This window comes from Pholis gunnellus (genome assembly GCF_910591455.1).
Source record: "Pholis gunnellus genome assembly, chromosome: 7".
In the NCBI taxonomy this organism is placed as follows: Eukaryota; Metazoa; Chordata; class Actinopteri; order Perciformes; family Pholidae; genus Pholis; species Pholis gunnellus.
In genome coordinates, this window is record NC_136533.1 from 4,864,656 (window position 1) to 4,885,837 (window position 21,182).

Here is a 21,182-nt window from a genome sequence, read left to right on the forward strand (position 1 = left end):
CAAAGTTTATACTTACATAAAATGCATCCATCTTTAGGACCAAATGATTGAATAACATGATGTTTACAGATAAAGTCACATAATTATATATTTAAATCTATTAATGTAATATAATTGTGCTGGTGTTAAGAGTGACAATCGTATGAATTCCAAAGTTGCTGTATGTGTGCAGAGAGCTTGTCTGTGAATTTGTGTTTTTCTTTTCATGATGGAATAATTCTTAATTTATTTATTCTCCACACCACTGTAAATGAAACGTAGCAGGTCGAGATGGGAAATTTAAACTTGATTATATATATTAATAAAACAGATCAGAGAGAGTAAAGGACTCAAAGATAGTTTCTCTTTTCCTGATCAACGAGCAGTTACATCTTTCCCACAACCCGACGTCCTGTGTGAGGAATTCATGAAACTGTACAAGGTTTGAATGTGGACAATAAAATGAATGAGCTTGCAGGTCTGAGGTTTGTGTCTCTTCTTTTAGTCGTACACATTGGGCTCACTGTAAAAACAGTGTGTGATCTAAAGACCTTCCAGGTACGGGATCATCAGTTGTGTATGAATGAAGTGATGGGTGGACATTCAGTTCTGTCCATACGAGGCCTTGAAGCGCTCCTCCAGGTAGCCGCCTCCTGTAACCGGGGGGTACTTGTTGGAGCCGTCGCAGCAGCTGATCAGAGCCTCGTCATCCGGCTGGACGAAGAAGGCCAGAGACTGACGTGTGCTGGAGTCTCCAGCAGGGGGCAGCAAAACTCTGTGGACCTGAGGCAGAGCGGACAACCATGATGACGCAAATCTTTTTTTTTTTTTATCTCACTTAGGGCTGTCACAATATTAGATCTTTTAACACAGAATTATCCTGGCCAAAAGAAATCAAGATAATATATCTATAGAACATTTGGAGGAATGAAAATGAACTACACGTATAATATGAGCGTTGGGAGGTTGAGGGAGAGAGTCTGTAAACCATATAACTGTAAAACAAACTCACCACAGAGACGAAGTGATCGCTGGTCCAGCGCTGCATCAGGTCGGCGACATTGATGAGGACCGCTCCGGGGACGGAGGGAACATAGATGAATTCACCTGAACGCCTCCGCACCTGAAGTTATAACAAGACCGTCCGGTGGATTGCACGCCTGGAGGTTTCTCTCATAGCAACAAATATCAAAACAAACGTCCCGATTGGTAATTCTCGGCGGTGTTACCTGCAGACCCCCAGAGCTGGAAAACAACAGGGTGATGCTGCCGTAGTCTGAATGTTCCCCACATCGCAGCTGACCCTCCTTCACGCTCTCGTGGTTTACTGCTGGGTAGTACAGAGACCGCAGTGTTGTGCTGTTCCCTTCAGCTGGAGGAGACACGACGACACTGGGTTGTTAGCATCATAAACGCGTACCTTGTGCCTCAGATCCACACTACACTGGGAGTTATGGCATTCGTGGCTCTATGGTACAAGAACAAGAGGCTTGGCAACGTTAACTTAGCGAGTGTTACATCAGCGAGGACAGTTTGAATCACTAGGAACATCTGGCCACATCTGTAGCACTGTTGCTGTGAGCAGATGTCTTTATTTTCACCTGCATAGCAGAACGCAATGTTGAATGGACTCCATGCAGATAAACAGTGGCTCACAGAGCCACATATCAGCAGCTGTGCTTTCCAATACCCATACTATTTGAGTCCCAATACATAGTGTGTCAAATGCAGTGCGCCAGAAATACCAGGATGTTCTAACATCCGCTCGCATTTCTGAGCCATCCTTTGCTCAGCAGATGTATGAGCAAGAGGGTCAAAGTTTAAGGTGTTATGAGGTAGTAGTATGTCCCAATTGGATGCACACTGCATCCAACAGTACATTATTTGTAAGGTAAGCTGCATTATGAACTAAAAGTTAAAAAAAAAAAAAAAAAAAAAAGAGTATGTCATTTAGAACGCAGCTCCGATTAAGACTCCTTGACTGTCGAGTGTACATACTTCCTAGGAAACGGTGCGCGCTCAGGAACACCTCCGGGTCCAGACCCAGACTGAGGGCCATCACCCTCAGCACCCGCAGACTCAGCTCTTTACAGCGCTGGAAGAAAGAGGCCTGGATCTCCTGGAACCCTTTTACAGCACCCGATGGCCATTTCTACAGCAGAGGACAACTGATATTGATTTGTGACTGTTTAGGAAAATGTATCTGCAGCTTTGATAGGGAACAAAGATATGGGCTCGGCAGGACAATTGAAAACTGACCTCTGCTCTCTGGTGAACATTCAAGTAGGACAGAGCTTCTAGTTATAGAGTAACTTGTAAAGTGGGATCAATCTCTAATCAAACATTAACAATGAGTCATTACAATGTCAGGATCGAGTGAAGTAACGTTGAATGACTCCTTGAGGTCCGCAGGGCGACGAGGATTCAACCTGAAAAACAAACAAACAGTGATTTAATTCTGAAACGACTGAACTGTGCAGATGAGAAGTGTGTTTGTGTTCATTCTTCTGGTCCCCACCTCTCGATCTCCAGACCCACCCAGCCGTGGTTGGGACTGATGGCGAAGCTTTTCCTGCTGAAGGGTCGCTTCTCTTCTTCTGGCTGCAGGAAGAACGTCTTGGATAGGGTCATAACACGATCCACCTGTCGAAGCACACCAGCAGAAAAGACATTTTACTACTTTAGAACAAATTCGAGGTAGTTTGCTTGAGTATTTTCATTTTATGGAACGTTATACTTCTACTCCACTGACAGCTTTCGTTACTTTTACAGATTACATTTTTTTATCCTCTTCCTGTCCAGTGAGACACTCCTAATTTGGTGGTTTTGACTGTTTTTCTTACAGGAAGGATGAAAAGTTCCTTTATGGGTTGATTAAAAAACTGTCCTGCTTCTAAGAGCTAAATAAACGTTTTAATAGGCGTCTTGGATCAGCTGGAAAATGCACAAAGCTGAAAACAGGACTCCTAACACATATAAAGGAGTTAAAATGAGCACAACCTTAAACATATACAGCAGTGAAATGCAACACTCACATTAATGCAGCAGTGATATTAATCCAGAAACATAATAATAGCAAGACAGACTTTTGATACTCAACATTTGTACTTAAGTAAGGATTTCAATGCATGACTTTTGCCTGCAGCGGAGTATTTTTCAGTAAGTTATTACTGCAACAAACGAAACTTTATTTGCCGTTTTCTCACTTCCTCCTGGGTGATTCCAGTGTTCTTCAGAAACACGAAGCCAACTTCAGTGAAAGCTGATTCCAGCTCTTTGCTCAGGTTGCGCATCTGCTCGTCAGCAACATCCTCCTCACTCAGGCTGAAGGCACCAAAGTCAACCACCGGAATGCTCATTTTAAGTGCGTCTGCCACGATCTCGTGTGTTGAGCTGCTGGACGCACATTCTGGCTGCGAGCTACCTTCCGAGGTCACGTGACGTTCTGCTGTCACGTGACCTTGTTCAGCCAATGAGGGGAAAGAGCTCCTATTGTGCGAAATTACGCACCAGTTTGGTTATCTTGTCACCTTTGGAGGCTGTTTGCAGGTGATGTGAACGTGGCAGCTTAGGGCCAACAGTGATCCTTTTAAATAAACGCTTCAACAAGTTGTTGCTATCACTGGTTAGTTTCTCTGGTGGGATCAGAGAACATGTTTGATTTGAAGAAGGAATGGAGCATCTCCTTTGCAGGATGCGGTTTTATGGGGATTTACTATGTTGGAGCCAGCAGCTGTATCCTTGAAAGGTTCCCTCGTTTCATACAAGACGCCTCTAAAATCTATGGATCGTCTGCAGGTGCTTTGATGGCCGCTGCTCTGGCGGTTGGAGTCCCCCTAGGTGAGGAGCCGAAGCGCCCTTCTTGTCTGACCAAACTCCATTCTAAAATCTGCCGTTTCAACGCTACGATGGTAATAAACAAACGTGTGGGTTTAAAGGAAGCAATATTCCAGCTGCCTTTTTGAAGGACTACATTTATTATATTATTCAGCATTGATCTAATGCACCAAACAGCATTGTAATTTGATAAATCCCCCAATGTCAATGCCACTGTCAACACCATGGGGAGTAATTCTAGCACACTACATTTTTGTTTCTTTTGTCCCCTAATTACTTTAAAATATAGATTTTGAAATTGTGTTTCCGGGTGATTCCTCTGTCTCTTCCATGATGGATTCATTGTGTCCACTTCATCTTCATCACTTTGCTTGTACCCTTGTACCCACATTGACCTCATTGGTCCCCTCATGGACATCGCCTACCAAAAAGCCTCCGCTGACATTTTGATCTGTTGAAACACCTCAGATTTTTCTGAATTCAAAAGCAACAAACTTGTGTTCTTTACCTCAGATGGCCTTCCATCAACCTTGGCGTATTAGCCATGCAGGTGAATTTTTAGACACAATCTGACATCAATAGATATTACTTTTAACAGTACTTTAAACAGTTTCCATCAACTATTTGATGCAAGTGCCCAATAGTCTACTTTCACAAGTTTTGATTGCACAAAAGGAAGGAAAGCATGACATATGTTAAATCTAATGAGGCAACTTTAAAAGTCCTAAGTTGACAGAATCACTGTTTCAAAGATCCTCTAAAGTCATGATTAATCATGAAGCGCTTTTTCCGCTGTGTTCGCTTCTAAACATGCAAGCCCTGTTAATTACTGTGTGCAGAGAAATGCTGTGCTGATTTGATGTTCATGGCCAAAGAGGGCAGGAAGCACAAACTGGGGCCCCTGCACCCGGCTTACAACCTGATGCGGATAGTCCAGGACTCTCTGCAGGGGGCCCTTCCAGAAGACGCCCATGTTCGAGCCTCCGGGAAGCTCTGTGTGTCCCTGACCCGAGTGTCTGACGGGAAGAACGTTCTCGTGTCTGAGTTTGACAGCAGAGAGGAGCTCATTCAGGTATATTTTTACAGCTTGGGAGTTAAGCTGACAGTTTTTTTATAAAGTCTTCTCGGGTCAGGCGACAGTTCAGTGTCCTGATTGCCAACAGCAACAAGAAAAACAGTAGATAGGATCTTTGGCGATACAGTCATCCCTGTTTACAAGTTCTAGATAGTGAACAGCTGACTAGACAGATTAGACTGTTACTGAGGAAGTGTAGTGTTCCCTCCTTGACCAGGACTGGAGGAGTGATTGTCTTATCTGTCATATCTGATCTAACCATTGCTCTATTGTGTCTGCACAGGGAGTTTGAGTTTCTGTAAGTAATCCGCAGTAACGTCCGGCTTTTCCAGGTCCTGGTATGCAGCTGCTTCGTGCCTTTCTACTGTGGTGTTATTCCACCTACGTACCGGGGAGTGGTGAGTGAACCAGCAAGCTGTACAGGACGTGCAATGTTTCCTCTTAAGCCGGGGCGCTTATGGTGAACTTTGCTCAGTCTGTACCACGTTACAGCTCAGCATCATTTAGTACTTGCTAATGGCCAACAGTTTCCCTCTCAACTGCGTCCAGACTGAGTTCAAGAAGCATACATTGAATGAGTGCAGCCTCCCTGAGATTAAATTAAGAAAATAAATGAATCAGATTTGATGCGTATGTGTCTTACTTTATGGTCACTAGTCCCTGCTATTAAACAAGATATATATATTTATATGACACATGTGTGTCACATACTTTTATTTATTTTGTGTAATTGTATGCAGAGGATTGTATATCATTCATGTTTATTTAGTTATTGCATAATCTGTTGATTATTACCTCTTCGTGGGAATGGCGCCTAATATCTTGAACGGTGTTCATTATTCTGAATACTTGAGAACTTAATGGATGCGTTTCTCTTTTCTACCCACTGATCAACATGCTCCTTTTTTTTCCCACTCAGTATTATGTGGACGGTGCCGCCAGTGACAACCTGCCTCAGTGTCACCTGAAAAACACCATCACGTTCTCCGCGTACGCCGGAGAGAACGACCTCTGCCCTCGATCGAGCGCGCTCAACTTCCACGAGGTGCGCTTCAACAACGTCAGCATCCAGGTCAACTCAGACAACATGTACAGGGTCACCAGCACCTTCTTCCCCCCGCAGCCTGAGGTGAGACACAGAGGGGTCCGCGTTTCAGAAGCTACTGACTCGCAGCCATTTTCATTTATACCAGACATTTTGAAAAGTTTGAATTAAAGATCTAGTGTGCAGCATCTAGCGGTGATGTTTCAGATTGCAACCAACTGAAACTTCAACTGTGCATGAAGGAGAACTACGGTGGCCGACGCAAAAACACATCTGTCCTTATCTAGTTTGTCCATTCTGGGCTACTGTAGGAACATGGCGTACGGCTACTCCATATGTGAATATAAACGGCTCATTCTAAGGTAACAAAAACACAACGATTCTTATTTTCAGGATGATGATATCCTAGAGAAAACACGCAGGCACACACACATACTACTACACACTGTTCCTTTAATAGAATACAGTATTGAATTTAATATGATGTATGTGAAACACTTGTTTTCTGTGCATTTGTCATTTCTTTCCTCGTTTCTGCCCTTTCAAGGCAAATCAGTTTTATCTTTTTAGCCCAATTTCACAAATCACGCGTTTGCCTCAAGGGGCTTCACAATCTGTACATCATAAGACAGACACCCTCTATTCTTAGACGCTTGACGTAGCTAAGGGAGCCATATTTCCTCTACTGTAAGAAAAAGGTTTCATTAAAATGGGTTTTATTCTGGTACTAATATATGCTATTTTTTGATTCTCAACACTAATCAATACCCACGCATACGGGCCACCTGTTGTTGCTTCTTCTCCTTTTCAAAGGAGATTTAAGTCCTGCAGGAACCAAAACTTGGCTGAGAGATAGCATGGCTCGTACATTTCTTTTCTGCCCTCTTCTGGTCAGAAATTGCAATTTCAAATGCAACCTCAAATATACAACAACTCTCTTTATTTTGATACCAATGCACCATACCATGCCTGCAATATTGTGAAGATCAAGCATATTTAGATGCATCCTCACCAAGCCCCTTTTGGATTATACAGACGATGGCTAAAATCTGCCAGAATGGCTACACAGACGCTCTCCGCTTCCTTCAAGAGAACAGTGAGGACACGATCACTGTTGAATATTCATGTTAAACAGCTGAAGATCAATAATCCGGTGCTTCTTATTGCAGAAATCATCTCAATTTAAATGCCCATCACAGATCTGATCAGCAGCGAGTGTCCTCTGAGGAGTTTGGAGACGGACTCCACCAAACCCGCTTGTTGTGGGCTGAAGGCGGAGCACCCGGCTGAAGATGAAGAGTCCAATGACAGCAGGCAACAGAATGGAGAGAAACCACACGAGGAAGAGCACTGTTGGCTGGATCCACAGCTCATAGAAAACCTCCCAGTTAATATCCAAAAGGGTAAGGTGATTCAAACCAAAGAAACAATAGTTTACCACTGAGCCAGAGGAGCACATGTAATGCTGTGAACTGTACTTGTGTCAGCGTTGTGCGAGGCCTGTAGGGAGACGCATACTGCCGGCGGTCTGTTGTCCCACATGGCCAAGTACCTGCCAAAGAGGGTGACCTCTTACCTGCAGATCCCCTGCACTCTGCCGGTGAAATCTGCCTTCTCTCTGGCCCAGAGGTAAAGTGTATGAGCCCGCGTTCCACCTGGTACAGTACCACATCCAGATGATTTCTAATATGCTTGCAGCCACATCGTCAAATCATCACCGTCTTTGTCATCTTGGTGCCAAAAGCCCCCCACCTGTCTGTTTCTGTAGTCCAAACAGGCTGCAACAGATGCTACAGATGATCCGCAAATACACTTTGACCAATATGTGTTGATGACTATGAACTACATGTGGATATTTGAGGGATGATGGTGTTTTTTTCTGGGATAGTCTGATTTCTCTGTGTAGTTACAAATAAATATGTTGTGTGATGTTTCATCATAGCGTCTCTCTCTGTCTGTCTATTCCTTCCTGTCTTCTTCTTTTCCATTTTGAACTCATGTGAAAGTACATAAATCCTTAAAGATAACACGTTTTATGTCTGTTTTTCACAATTAGAACAATTCCTTACTAATATTTGCAGCTTTCACTTTAGTCAAATATGTATATAGATTATTAGACTAGCTCTGATTTTAGTCACGTAAAAGTACTTTTTTATATATATTTGACTCTTCAAGACTTTTTTAGACTTGTGGGCTGGATCCTTCATGTACCGAGGGACATGAGCAGGCTCTGCAGCATGGCTGGAGACATGTACAAACAAGCTTGGAAGGACACCGTGACGGACGGTGACCGGTATGCAGTCTTAATATTCATCATGATAACGTAACATTCATAATCATTTCAGAAAATGAGCAGACTGTGTCATGCAAATTCCAAAGCCTGAGAAAAAGCCCTCACGCTTGGCTGAATGCTCGTGTTGTTGTGAACTTTTCTTAAAGTGGTAAAGTGGCGGACTGACACACCACCACCACTCCTCCCTTTAAGATGAATCCTTGTCTCCGCCGTGTGATTTTTTTTTCCAGTGAGTCGTCGCTGCGCAGATGTACAAGCCTGCCACTAGGCCTCAACCTCAATCCGAGAAAAGAAGACCTGAACGCTCTCCCAGTGACCCCAGGAGCCACTCCCACCTCCGGTCTTACCCTCTCCTGGGATACACATGAGGAGTTGGACCACATGCCTCTGACTCCCCCCCCCACACCCACCGACAGCCCCGCCTCTGGGTTCGGTGACGACGCCACAGACTCGCCCAAAAGCGCAGGTGGCGGCGGGGTATGGGCGGAGCTGTGGGATGGACGCAAAATATTGCATCCGAGCAACCTTCAAACCCCCGTGAAGAAGGAGGATTGTCCTTTCGGCATTCAAGTAACTGTATTTAACGTTGCAGTGAAAGAGGAGAAAGCGAAGATGTTGAATAAATGAATTCAAAACGATTCTGTGTTTTGTGATGTCACTATCAAAGACACTATCAGTGAGTTGTCGTGAATGAAATCTCTATCAGATACAACTTATCTTGAGATAAGCTTCTATCTACGTCCGACACCGTCTTTTTATAGTTCAGGAACTTGATAACACACCGATGGTTTAAGATAAATAATAATTAATTTCAATTTCAGTTAGTTGCTTCACATGCATCGTTTGAACCTGTACGTCTGTTTCTCTCTGTGTGATGATGTGCAACAAGTTAACAGCTGGTGGGTACAAGAGGAGAAATCCCTCTGAATGAGCTTGTTGTTGTCGTCCCCTCCTGTCATGTACAGTAAGTAAGTTATGAAAGCAGTATCACATGTCATGCTGCTGGCTTAATTACATTTCGTAAGTGAAGGGACTCCAGCCTGCTTTCTATTTTGAAACATGTGACATTTGAGCCGAGTGAGTTTGGCAATAGCAAAGCATATCCAACTGAAGCACTGCCCGTTCTACATGTGGATGCAGCGGAGATAAGGCAATGTCTGAGTATTGATAGGAATCCAAGTGCACCTGCTGAACTCTAGGAGATGATTGAAGAGACCGCGGAGGCGACAGCGATGTGGCTTTGAGGTTGATGGAAACCTCAGAGAAGATGTTCGACTGGGACGAGGAGTGGAACATCTCCTTTGCAGGCTGTGGCTTCAGGAGTATTTACTACCTGGGAGCTCTGAGCTGTATCCTGCAGCGGGTCCCACAGCTGGTTCACGGAGCCTCTAAGATCTGTGGAGCTTCATCTGGTTGTCTCGTGGCTGCAGCTCTGACTGTTGGGATTCCCATCGGTGAGTTTGCTGCACATTGCAGTCGATGACTTTTATTGTCTGACATTTGTTTCTCTAGTGATGATCAACAAATGCTTTGAGGTTACAGTTTATAATGTATTTTCCCTCTCGTTATAATGTTTAAAGACAACTAAATCTGACCTAAACAGGTAAATAAGTAATTTGGTAATTGATTTATTCATTAAGTTATTCATTGGCAGTGTGGCAGTATGGTTCTCTACAATGATCATATTAAAGAACATGTAAAGTTTAAACGCTGTGTGTTTTTAAAACCAAACATTATTAAAGTAACATGACATTATGTTTGTTTTCTTATACACTTACTGTACTTCTGACATGTTTACCACACGTTTTTTATTTTTCCTCCTGCAGTAGTTGAAGTGCATGGTCATTCAGAAAGGTTCAGGGACACGTTATCTCAGAGCAAGTGTTGTTGTGTACGCCTGTAGTAATGATTTCACTGACACACACGCAGAGTTCATGCAATAGTTTGAGCAAATTCCAGAGGTCGCATTGAGTTTAGAGCAGCGGAGGGAGGCCCAGCGAGGGGAAACACTCGTCACTCGCTGTCCTCTAATGCACCCACGTGTGGAAATATCAATCAATAGCGTGTTACAGTACAATAATCAGCATGAGAGCATAGATTCATGTCACTAAAGGATTTTTTTGTAACCTTCGTTGAACTGCGAGTAATAATGGCGTCTTAGATAAAAGAATAGGAGGAGAATTTGAGCACCATTAGTTTTAATTATCGCATGAAGGTGATGCCAACACTGAAGAATATGAACATTATAAATGACAGTGAATGGTGGCGAAACCCCAAAAAGGAGAAACAGACGATATTATATTGAACTCAATTGAATCTGTGTTTGTATTGAAGAGTATGTTTGCCGTTGTAAAGCAATAAAGCAATAACAACCAAAGAGCAGTGAGATAAGAAACAAACAACGCCCCAAAGATTTCCTTCATTACCCAGAATGCATTTTGCAGCTCGGAGACTAGGCGCTCAGGGAGTCAGGGGTACAACTTTTGCTTCTTCAATATATCCAAGATCAAAAAAGTAACCCCAAATAGCTGAAGAAAATATCAAAGCAATATCAAACGTTGATTCTACTAAAGGTTGAACGTTATCGACTCGGACTCATTCATGAGCCGTGACTCCTCACTAGTCACATCTTCCTTCCTCAGAGCAGTTCAGTGCTGATGTGTTGACTCTGGCCAAAGAGGCCAGAAAACACACTCTGGGAGTTTTCCACCCGACCTTCAGTCTGCTGCGGACAGTACGGGACTCCCTGCTGGAGAAGCTTCCGGCTGACGCCCACCTTCGGGCCTCTGGAAAGCTCTGCGTGTCCCTCACCAGACTGGCTGATGGGAAGAACGTCCTGGTGTCGGAGTTTGGCAGCAGAGAGGAGCTCATTCAGGTAGAATGGAGGAGGAGGAGGGGGACTGAAATGTTTGCACACGGCACCTGTTCTGAAGTTTTGTTCTACCTTCGCAGGCTCTGATGTGCAGCTGCTTTTTCCCTGTTTACTGCGGTTTCACCCCACCTTCATACCACGGAGTGGTGAGTAGGTATATATACTGTATTCTGAAGTCTTTGTGAGAGGATTAGAAGGAAATGGTTATGCAATATGATCTCATCCCTCTAATCAGATTTGGTTTAATCCTATAAATTGGGGCTTTAAAGTAACTGTGATGAACGTTTTTATAACAATGACTTTAATTCTGATGCCTCCGTATGACCCGCATAAGTAAACGAGACCATCAGCGAGGCATTTTCTTTAGCTACAAACATAGTTTTAAAACTAATTTCATGGCAGGATGAGAGACTTATTAGAGTTGCCCATTCTTCACCCATGTTCACAAGTCATACAACCAATATAGAGCAGCGGACACCAGCGTCTTCTGCCTCAACAGAGCAGAATGCATTGCATCCAGAAGACATCACATTTGAAGTCATAGCTAAATGTTCACACTCCTTCATTCTCTTGTTCAGATGAATGTTGGCCTCTATAATAATACTCTGAATATCGAATCTTGCGTCAACACCTGCAGAAGTCCTCTGGGTAATGTAGAACATCTTTAATTGAAGTAAAATGCACAGGTGGAGATGAAAGCACACCAAAAAAGATAGTTATATGTAAAATAATTCCTTGAATGCACCGAACAAATAAGTCTTTACCGTGTAATCCATTTCCATTGCAACACTACACATGCCTCTTCTATAAAAAGATAGAGTTCATGCAAGTCATGCAGGGTTCGTTCAGTCATGTGTCTTTCTTTCTCATCAGCACTACATGGATGGAGCCCTGAGCAACAACATGCCTCTGTTTGAGCAGAGGAACACCATCACCATGGCCCCGTTCTCTGGCGAGAGCGACATCTGCCCCAGAGAGGGAACCTTCAACTTCTTCGAGGCGCACTACGGCAACATGAGCATCCAGATCAACACCGGCAATGTGCACCGGATCTGCACGTCCTTCCTCCCTCCCAGACCAGAGGTGGGTGCTTTTTTCTTTAAAACAGTGACGTTTGAACATGTTTTAATTAACAGAGCTTTCACAGCAGACATACAATCTCTACGTCGGTTCTCTGTCACACCTCGAAAATGAATGAATTCAGGTTAAAAGACAAATGTAACTTGAGATGAGCAAACAAAGCTTCATGGTTTCCTCTTTTGTGTTTGACAGAAGCTGGCAGAGATCTGTCACAACGGCTACATGGATGCTCTTCATTTCCTGAGAGAAAGAGGTGAGCTCTTCCACCTTCATCCTCCTCACTGAGTCCTTGCTTTGTCTGGTAAGCACACACCACGTAGTAACGACTAAAGCGTGTTATGAGTTACCTGTCTGTCACAGGTCTGCTTGGAGCACGGTGTGTTCCGTCCAGTTTGATGGCGGAGACGGACGCAGTGAAACCGGCTTGTTGTGAGCTGGTGAAGGAAGTGGCTCAAGCTAGAGGGTCCAAGAAGACACTGTTGAATGGACACAGCCATCAGCAGGAAGACCACTGGAGGCTGGGCCTGCACGTCACAGACAATCTCCCAGCAGGCATCAAGAAAGGTAAGGAGGACAGAGGTCAGCAGGTCACAGGTTTGCAAAACAAAGGTTTTAGTTGGCATTAAAAAAGGGTAAGCGGAGAGGAATATATGTATACACACTGAACCACCACATGCTCCTGTGAAGCTCCTATATGGAGATCACTACTGTAGATGTGTATTTTAATGGTAAATTGTGTGTGTGTGTGTGTGTGTGTGTGTGTTAGTGCTGTGCGAGGCCTGCAGGGACAGTCCCTGTGGAGACACTCAGTGGTCCCGGGTCACCCAGTTGCTGATGTGTCTCCTGACCCTCCTCATGCTGCCCGTTGAGCTGATCTTCTTACTCACCAGAAGGTAAAGTGGATTGAACACTGGACCAACGGCACACAGTAGCATCACCTTGAGTTTGTACACTCATACTCTGTTGGTCTTTTATTGTGACAGCACGTTATCACTGCTAACGTCGACCTCACATCTCTGCCGGCAGACATGGAGCGGCGAAGGCAAAGGCCCCAACAGGTCTGTGCACTGAGAACGCTTTACTGAACGTAACCTTGAGTTTATCAAATGAGTCATTTTAATCTCAGTTATTGGTTTGGTATTTACATACACAGCACTTTGTCATCGTAAAAGTCCGACATCTGAAGATGCTTATTTTGGTCTTTGTCTTTGTGTTCTCCGGTGAGCAGCAGCTCCTCTAACTCAAGACCTCAGAGCCCGGACAGGAGGAGACAGAAATATCGAACCGCTGACCTCAACAATCACCCCAAATTCCAACGAAACTCTTCATTGGGACAACAACACTAACCTGGACTTCTTCTCCCTCACATTAGGTCCATCCAACGTCCCCAGCCCCATTACACCTGCGTGTGGTAAGGAGACTTTAAACCGCAGAAGTAAAACGGACACTTCATCCACCAGAAACCAACCGCAAATGTAAAACCCTTTATGAATGGGATATAATATGTATCACATGTCAGATGAATCAGAAGTAGAGCAGCTCTGCTGATATTTATTTATGATCTCTCAACACTTCTAGAAGAAATGCTTGTTTGGATTCGTCTAACTCGTGCGAGTATTGGCTCAACAATGAACTGAGATGATCACACTTAAAGTAATGTACCCTGATCTGAATCAAAGTTACCCAGCATGCCTTGTTGTTGAAGGACCAGCATGTTGAACGCGGTTCATAAAACCATTCCAGAGACTTTCCAGAGTCGACAAGAAAACCAAAGTTGGTGCTGAATGTGGTTTTCATCTAGAATGTATGAACGTAAATGTGGAGCCTTCTTCTAGGTTCAGTTAAATACTGTTAGTGGTATGACATAGCTGTACTTTTCATACAAACCCTCGCAAGAATAGATCTGTCTTTCATATCAACATTTGGATGTTTGTTTATTTACTTTATCCATCTCTTATGTGACTTGCACGGTACCGTTTAGTCTGTGACAAGCTCCTGTAATGCTGCTAATGAAAGTAATTGATGCACTGACCTCTTCACCTGCAGCTGATTTTGACCTTTGACATCTTGATTAATTCCTCTCGTTTGTTTAAAAGCAGCCCAGCCCCCTGACAGCAGAGCGAGTATACCATCACCTTTAGTCGGGCTGAACTTAAAAGGTCTAGTTTGTAGAGTTTAGTGGCATCTAGGGGTGAGGTTGCAGATTTCGATTCGGGTTTGTCCATGGACACTTGGCGTACTCTGATTCTTAGTCACAGGGGTTATACCCTAGAGAAAACATGCATATTAATACCATATTCCATTTCTGCCAATAAATCCCCCTAAATCCTACAAACTGGACGTTTCAATCCTGTGTTGAATGTGCAAACCATGTTACATGTTTCACGATCTCACGCACAACCTTTGCTGCATGTCAACCCTCGTCTTTAATGTTGTTTTCTGTTATTAATATAATCTCCACACAACAAAACGCCTCGGTTATCTTCACTATCAGTTCACAATGAAATGACTGAACGCTAGTCCAATAATATAGAAAAAGGCATCATCAAGACATTTTAATGGACACCTTTCATAAAAGTCCTTGCGAATGACATTTTCATAAACATACAAAATGTAATTCTAAAATTCCTAAAGTCCAGAATAAAAATAAAAAGGTGATGATAAAAGATGAAAATATAACTAACATGTTGAAAGGCTTGCCAGGAATTCCCTGTGTGGAATCTCTAACATGCATGATGAGTTCGTCCAGTGATCACTTTGCATCGCGGTCAGTTCATAGCACCATGAGGGTAAAACTAAAATCCCCAAATCACAGAGGATCGTACGTAACGGCTCAGGCTGATCAATCAAACCACCTGGAGGTTCATCTACCGTCAACACGGTAGACGTGAATGTTTACACTCACTGCATCATCGTGCAGTACGAAGGCAACACAAACGCTTAAATACATGACCTTCTTCAAAGACAGTCGAGCATCATTGTCAAGTCCCTGATTTCACATATTTAAAAAAAAGACTGCCGTGAAGATGATCATACATTAGTACAAGAAAGTAAAGAAAATGCAGAGAGAATAATCTGCAAAAACGCTACAAAAAAAGTCCATCTATGTGTGTATGTTCCACTCGGACACTAATAAAAAAGAAAAGGATCTAAAGTCTTTTCCTTATACGGGGGCCTCCTTTGGAGCCCCGCCGATGTCTGGGATCTGGTCTGCAAAGGACTGGGTCATCCACTGTCCGTCTGGGAGCTGGCCCTCTGGTATCTGGGACGTGGTCGCCTCCTGTGCTCCCTCTGAAGACAGACAACACTCAGACTGAAGATAACGTCACATAACTGAAGTCTATTACGTTCATTGATGCACGATAGCAGCTCCAGACCAATGATACAGTAGTATTTGTAAATATTGAATGACTTCGGGAGAACAGATCGTTGTGTTCATGCTGCACACACGTTTACCGGTAGTTAGTCCCGTTTCTCTCTCACACACACACACAAATTGATTTCTCCCCCCCAGACTTTATTTTGCAAGAATGACTTGGTTATTGGAGGACGGGCTGGTCTGGTTAGAAACTCTCCTACATGGAAAAGAAAAGATTTCAGGTTTGTCTACCCTGATCAAAGAATCTAAAATGTACATGCTGGTTACTAAAGTAAATACTTAACCATTTGTATATCAATTACTCACCCCGTGTTACCTTTAACTCCTTAAAGAATATCTTTCTTGCATGCCTCTACGGTGAAAGAATTAAAAAAACACAGTAATTAATATACAAATGGTACTTCTGTGGGTGAAGTATTCCTTTGAGTTCATGTAAACAAGCCGACTGAATCACAGCTGAGCACAAACATTTACCTTAAAAGATGGTTCAAATATCTACCTGGACGTGTTTAATAAAGCGTGCAGAGTGACTGTTACCTGTGGTTTCTGCAGTGGAGAACGTACAGTGACCGTTGGTCTGGCTTTGGGCCGCGTCCTCTTCGGCTCCTCTCTCTGCATACACTCCACCGAAGGCATCTTCGTAACCAGGATCGTACTGCTCCTCCTTTATCGACATCCTCTTGGCATCCTCTGTTCACGTAAAAGAAACAAAAAGGAGGGGAAGAGTGAACACCAGGCGCAGGATTATAAGACGAGGATGTCCTGAAACGCACAAGATATTGAGCCAATGATGCTACTGTCACTGCCGATGAGCATTAATTCTTCATTTAACGGTTTTTAAATGATGGTTATATGTAGTTTGTCTTCAGTGTGCCACGATGCTTCTTTTCTAGTTTCACTTTAAGAAAATAAAGATGTGTAACTGCCCGGCCACAAAGTGGTTAAATACAGGCTGGATGACTTTAATCAAACCACACGTCCGTCCGTCCACCGTCGTGCTTACCCTTCGCCAACGACAGGTTAAACGAGTAATCGACCTCCTCGATCTCGGCGGGCTTCTGGACCCCCTTCAGCTGATCCCTGAGCTCCCTCAGTTTGATGTAGAAGTGCACTTTGTCCTGAGCTCGAGGGAACTGAGCACAGCGAGCGCTGGACGAGGGCATCAGATACAGAGCCTGCGGAGGGGAGAGCACCGTCGGATCAGCACCTCAAACGCCATCTACATAAAAATCCATGTTGAGAGGCTACCTTTCATCGATACGCGAGGACAGTGAAGCGGTCGAGGACTCACCACGTCACAGTCGGGGATCTTGTGTGGCTGCAAACCAAAATCAAGTTTCTTTGGTTTCTTGCCAAACATCTCTCTGCAGAACATTTCATAGATGCCTTTGGTGGTGGTGGTGGTGGTGTGTGTGGGGGGGCAGAAGAACAGAAAATATGACTTACGTTAACGTTAAAGAATAACTTCATTGTAACCGTTGCTCTGTGGTGGTAGAGTGCTTACATTTTCCATTAAAAACAGCAATAAGAGGCTTGAATTTCTTCAGCTTCTCTACGAGGATTTTGCCTCCTTCACGCAACTCTTTACTGTCGAGATGAAAACAAAAGAAAAATGGTTACAACACAGCGTCACCGCAAAGCGAACATGACGGTGAGCGACAGTCTTTGCACCTACGTCGAGAGGTCTTTGCTCCCTGGCGTCGCCCTCTCCACCATGTTGGTGAAGCCCATTTTGTACTTGCCAGGCAGGACGGTGTCGCTCATGTGGTTGAGCAGCTCCTCAGTAAACCCAGACAGAAAGAGGCACTTCCCTGAAATGTAAAAGTGACCTCGTCATTCATCTCTGTGGGCCAACAAAAGCAGACGCATGTGTCTGAAGTTAATGATGTCACAGTCACAGCTTCATTTAAAACATTTAACTTACGACTCAAAATCATTCTTATGGGATAACTTACAGAAATGATTTCCAGGACCTGGAAACCACCGTCCAATGAAAGCCGCCATCAGTCCAGGGTTGATACCAATCTGGAAAAATAAGCAGTGCATGTTTTTTTTACGCTTACAAACCCCAAAATCATTGCTGACAAGCACAGTGTTTGGCTCCAGCACAACAGTTGAGCAGGGAATCTTACAATGACATAGTCCAGGTTGTAATCCAGCAGGTCTGGCAGAGTTTTCGTCATGACTTCCTCCTCCGACATTCCCTTGAAGCGGTCGAATTTCCTCTTCACCTTCTTGAAGCTCTCATCTATCTTCTCTTGCTTGCCATCTGCCTGAGCCTCAGCGGCCTTCTTGGGCTTAGGACCGGGTTTGGCTTTCGGTGCTTTTGGGTCCTTAGGTGGCTTTGGTGCCTTGGGGACTTTTGGTGGTTTTGGTGCCTTGGGGACTTTAGGTGGTTTTGGTGCCTTGGGTTCCTTGGGTTGAGCTGCTCTGCCTCTTTTTTTGGCTGGAGCTACAAGAAAGGTTCAGAGAGGAGACGTGAAAAGGAAGACCTGCCTGAATCTGTTGACACACAGGCTAGTAGCAAGCATGCTAATGTTATGCACCAGATTTAGTCATGTATGTCTAATTGTGCAGACCTATTGTTGCCATACTGAGTCAACACTTTATACTAAATTAAGAACTCTGGGATCTGACCCAGAACCAGCTGATCTATAAACAGTGAGGGAGTTCAAAGGGGATCGTAGTACGTTTTGCCGGGTTGGCAGGTTCCTGCTCCTCCATCATGGGTTCTGGATAAGCCATGTTTGCCATGGCCGTCTCTCCCGTCTGCCCCTCTGGGTAGTGAGACTGGTGGTTGTGGTTGAAGCCTGAATATTGGGCCTGGAGAGCTTGAAACTGCTGTGCAGACTGAACCCTGTGAGGAAGAATGATTGTAAAACAAACAGGGCGATGTATTAATACGAGTGGAATCACAGCGGGATGTGCTGCAGTGCTAAAGCTCAGTTAGACCGGTGTGTTATGTAACAATAGAAGCACCGTGTGCTTTCTTTCTCTATTAGATAGTGTTAACCAGCGAGGACGTAGAATTCAGTTTGATAAATTCTAAAATATAACCAATGGCACATTTGTTATTTATGTATTCATCATATTATGAACTTTTGCACAGTCGCTGAACAATATTTTGTATTTTTCTGGACAAAACATTTTAAACTGTTCAGCTCTTTCATTTTAATTCTATAATTTTAATGTATTTTGAACTTACTCTCTGTTTGCCGTTATGCACCAAAGCAAATTCCTTGTATGTGAAAACCTACTTAATGAACCGGATTGTGATGCAACATGATCATGAGTCAGTTAATCCTCATGAAGGATCGGTTCCTTTATGTTACCTTAATTATTAGGTCCAGATTGTTTACCAGGTTATTGGATGACGCTTGTATTTGGTTAATTTATTCAGTTGGAGACAACTTAGAGATATTTGTGGAGCTTAGTTTGAATGAAAGTTTTGATTGATTGCATGTCTGTTGTATTAAGTTTGCATTAGTTTCAGCGCAGTGGACCTAATGAGCCGGAGTGTGTACGATTCAAAAAAGGACAATATACAGATCACTGTGCAGAGTTGTGTGCACACCAGATGGGAAGCCCACACTGTAAGCTCCCAGTCAACAACGGTGAGTGAAATGAAGACACTGTAAAAAGCGAAAAGATCATTCCACCAAAGAGACGCTTCCTTTTATTTTTCCCTGCACTGAAACAAAACAATAGACACAAAACTGTAAATCATCAGTGGTGAAAACAAAACTCAAATAAGGGGCACACATACATACTTTAATTTCATTTTCATCACACTTTGCCATTCGGAGGTTAGCAGCTATGATGTGTACGGCCAACACTGAGGTGTGGAGGAAGACTCACCACTGTTGAAGATACTCCGGGGAGACAACAGGGAATCCATTCAGCTTGTCTTCCATCTTTTGGGTGGTTTGACTTTATCGAATAAATCAATATGCAAATTGAGGAAAAGAATTGCTAGGTGATGCACATGTGGTTTAGCATAGAGTCTGGCAGTGTATATGAATCTGAATGCATGTGCCAGGGCATTTTAGACAAACTGTGGAGTTAGCAAAAAAAAAAAAAAAAAAAAAGGTAAAACCACGAGATAAACAATACCAACAAAAGGATGACGATGGCGGTAACACAATACAACAAAGTTAAAATAGCCATTATAGGCCCCACTTCATGAAAAGTACAACAGTGCATATTCTTCCCAGCAAACTCTGCGACAACACTGCTAACGTTTCACCTGCTATGCTAACTAATAAGCTAAACCCGAATGGAAACCAGTGAACGTTATTCATTTTAAATAGGTTTAAAATAACGTTACACTGCTAGCAAGTAAATATATGAGTGTGTTGCTGTCTCGTTGAAATCATATACGTTTCGTATTCCGGGACATAAGATGAATTGTATTGTTAAAAAGCAATTCAGCCGCAGTGCCACAAGTGCAGCTAATATTAGCCAACAGCTAGCTGTTCAGCTACCTTAGCATGGATGAATGGTTTCGGGTCCACTCCGATTCCTCGCGTATAAATTGCACAGACTTTACCGGTATTTAAAAAACGTAGACGTACCTGTTGTGGGTAAGGTCTAAACAAGTATCTTCTGTTCGTATAACCGTTATTATTCCATCTATCCCGCTATTCTATTCACAACATATGAGGTGCAACAGAGGCAACAAAGACATGACAGCCCCGCCGGTCAACTTTGACACCGGACGATCTTAAGTCTAAGACATAGGGGTGCGAGAAGAAATATATATCAGAGTATAACTGAGAAAAATAACGCAAAGGGGCCTATTTAATACTATTTACTGTTATTAACTCTCATTCAATACACCTGTTTGAATATGGTGTTTTTACTGTAAACTACACAGTAAAATCAAAATCTAACGAAACCGTACCCACCTATTGTATAATTGGTATGAGCTACTCGACTTTTAAAGTCTGCTTTGCTGAATTTCTATTGGCTGATGGTCTGTGCTGTTTAAAGGGTATGTTGGCAGCTTGGTGACGTTTTTTCTGTCAGCCCAATAAATATATAAAAGTTTATTTTATGTCATCCTGAGTCAAGCCCAGAAGTTGGCATTGCACTACTTTACTCTACAAAAAATACAAGTTTATAATACTTCCACGTTTTGTTCAGTTAAGTCATCTTCACGTTTTTCATCAGCAGAGGTAAATAAGCTAATGTTAGGCTATGAACGAACGAGACTGTAAAATGGTCAACAGGATGTTTTGTAGTTTTTTCTAGACAGTTTTCAAACAGATGACAACCTTGTTAGGCCATGAAAGGTATAATAACACAACAGACAGGTACATATATATATATATATGTGCATATAGATGCACAGTCATGGCTCTTACCAAATGATTTGTATTAATGTATAGGCCTACTTATGGCTTGATTATTTATTAGCAGGAGTATTTAAATTGAGAGATTTTAAGAGCCACAACCAGATGAATGCAGGGTACTCCACTCTGTAGCTCAGTATTGTAATAGCAGTAGTACTGATCATAGTAGTAGTTGAAATAACAGTATTAGTAGAAGTAGTAATATTGGTAGTAGAAGTAGTCGTAGTAATAGCTGTAGTAGAAGTAGTAATAGCAGTTGTAGTAGTAG

At 43.1% G+C, this 21,182-nt stretch overlaps 4 protein-coding genes across 6 annotated transcripts; 2 read left to right on the plus strand and 2 right to left on the minus strand.

Annotated features, from left to right (window-relative positions):
- Positions 1-274: 274 nt before the first annotated feature.
- Positions 275-3,401, minus strand: LOC306698020 (uncharacterized protein). Its single transcript, XM_079162162.1, has 7 exons — positions 3,186-3,401; positions 2,498-2,622; positions 2,342-2,408; positions 1,978-2,131; positions 1,209-1,351; positions 992-1,102; positions 275-762 (listed from the first exon to the last, which is right to left on the minus strand). Exons 1-7 carry the CDS (start codon positions 3,336-3,338, stop codon positions 583-585), a joined length of 933 nt encoding a protein of 310 aa, XP_079018288.1. The 5' UTR covers positions 3,339-3,401; the 3' UTR covers positions 275-582.
- A 125-nt stretch (positions 3,402-3,526) lies between these two features.
- LOC306698967 (1-acylglycerol-3-phosphate O-acyltransferase Pnpla3-like) lies at positions 3,527-8,856 on the plus strand (the record flags this gene model as incomplete). Its single annotated transcript, XM_079163468.1, has 9 exons — positions 3,527-3,819; positions 4,656-4,888; positions 5,224-5,289; positions 5,811-6,020; positions 6,972-7,032; positions 7,136-7,339; positions 7,424-7,565; positions 8,122-8,229; positions 8,460-8,856. The coding sequence occupies exons 1-9, from the start codon at positions 3,633-3,635 to the stop codon at positions 8,854-8,856; spliced, it is 1,608 nt and encodes a 535-aa protein (XP_079019594.1). The 5' UTR covers positions 3,527-3,632.
- Positions 8,857-9,356: 500 nt separating this feature from the next.
- Positions 9,357-14,604, plus strand: LOC306698968 (patatin-like phospholipase domain-containing protein 2). The gene is made up of 9 exons (XM_079163469.1): positions 9,357-9,683; positions 10,872-11,104; positions 11,182-11,247; positions 11,975-12,184; positions 12,374-12,434; positions 12,542-12,745; positions 12,948-13,074; positions 13,165-13,239; positions 13,410-14,604. The coding sequence occupies exons 1-9, from the start codon at positions 9,479-9,481 to the stop codon at positions 13,525-13,527; spliced, it is 1,299 nt and encodes a 432-aa protein (XP_079019595.1). The 5' UTR covers positions 9,357-9,478; the 3' UTR covers positions 13,528-14,604.
- Positions 14,605-14,711: 107 nt separating this feature from the next.
- On the minus strand, positions 14,712-20,261 carry tdg.1 (thymine DNA glycosylase, tandem duplicate 1). 3 transcript variants are annotated; one of them, XM_079162488.1, is made up of 11 exons: positions 20,135-20,259; positions 19,419-19,490; positions 18,251-18,417; positions 17,693-18,012; positions 17,516-17,585; positions 17,236-17,371; positions 17,065-17,147; positions 16,852-16,946; positions 16,564-16,735; positions 16,098-16,250; positions 14,712-15,472 (listed from the first exon to the last, which is right to left on the minus strand). In XM_079162488.1, exons 2-11 carry the CDS (start codon positions 19,472-19,474, stop codon positions 15,345-15,347), a joined length of 1,380 nt encoding a protein of 459 aa, XP_079018614.1. In that variant the 5' UTR covers positions 19,475-19,490; positions 20,135-20,259; the 3' UTR covers positions 14,712-15,344. The 3 variants fall into 3 exon arrangements, with proteins under 3 accessions (XP_079018614.1, XP_079018616.1, XP_079018615.1); XM_079162490.1 differs by lacking the exon at positions 19,419-19,490 and having other exon boundaries at positions 20,135-20,261; XM_079162489.1 differs by lacking the exon at positions 20,135-20,259 and having other exon boundaries at positions 19,419-20,063.
- Between the last annotated feature and the right edge of the window lie 921 nt (positions 20,262-21,182).

Bases quoted from the DNA above. Each gene is read 5' to 3' on its own strand.
- tdg.1 (XM_079162488.1), bottom strand. From the start codon at position 19,474: ATGGAAGACAAGCTGAATGGATTCCCTGTTGTCTCCCCGGAGTATCTT. The intron at 18,418-19,418 runs GTGAGTCTTCCT...TCTTCCTCACAG, and splicing joins CCGGAGTATCTTCAACAGTG to GGTTCAGTCTGCACAGCAGT. The intron at 17,586-17,692 runs GTAAGATTCCCT...TTATTTTTCCAG, and splicing joins ACAACCTGGACTATGTCATT to ATTGGTATCAACCCTGGACT.
- LOC306698020 (XM_079162162.1), bottom strand. From the start codon at position 3,338: ATGAGCATTCCGGTGGTTGACTTTGGTGCCTTCAGCCTGAGTGAGGAG. The intron at 2,132-2,341 runs GTAATGACTCAT...CCTCTGCTGTAG, and splicing joins CTTCACTCGATCCTGACATT to AAATGGCCATCGGGTGCTGT. The intron at 1,352-1,977 runs GTATGTACACTC...TGTCTCCTCCAG, and splicing joins CGCGCACCGTTTCCTAGGAA to CTGAAGGGAACAGCACAACA.
- LOC306698968 (XM_079163469.1), top strand. From the start codon at position 9,479: ATGGAAACCTCAGAGAAGATGTTCGACTGGGACGAGGAGTGGAACATC. The intron at 12,746-12,947 runs GTAAGGAGGACA...TGTGTGTGTTAG, and splicing joins CCCAGCAGGCATCAAGAAAG to TGCTGTGCGAGGCCTGCAGG. The intron at 13,075-13,164 runs GTAAAGTGGATT...TTATTGTGACAG, and splicing joins ATCTTCTTACTCACCAGAAG to CACGTTATCACTGCTAACGT.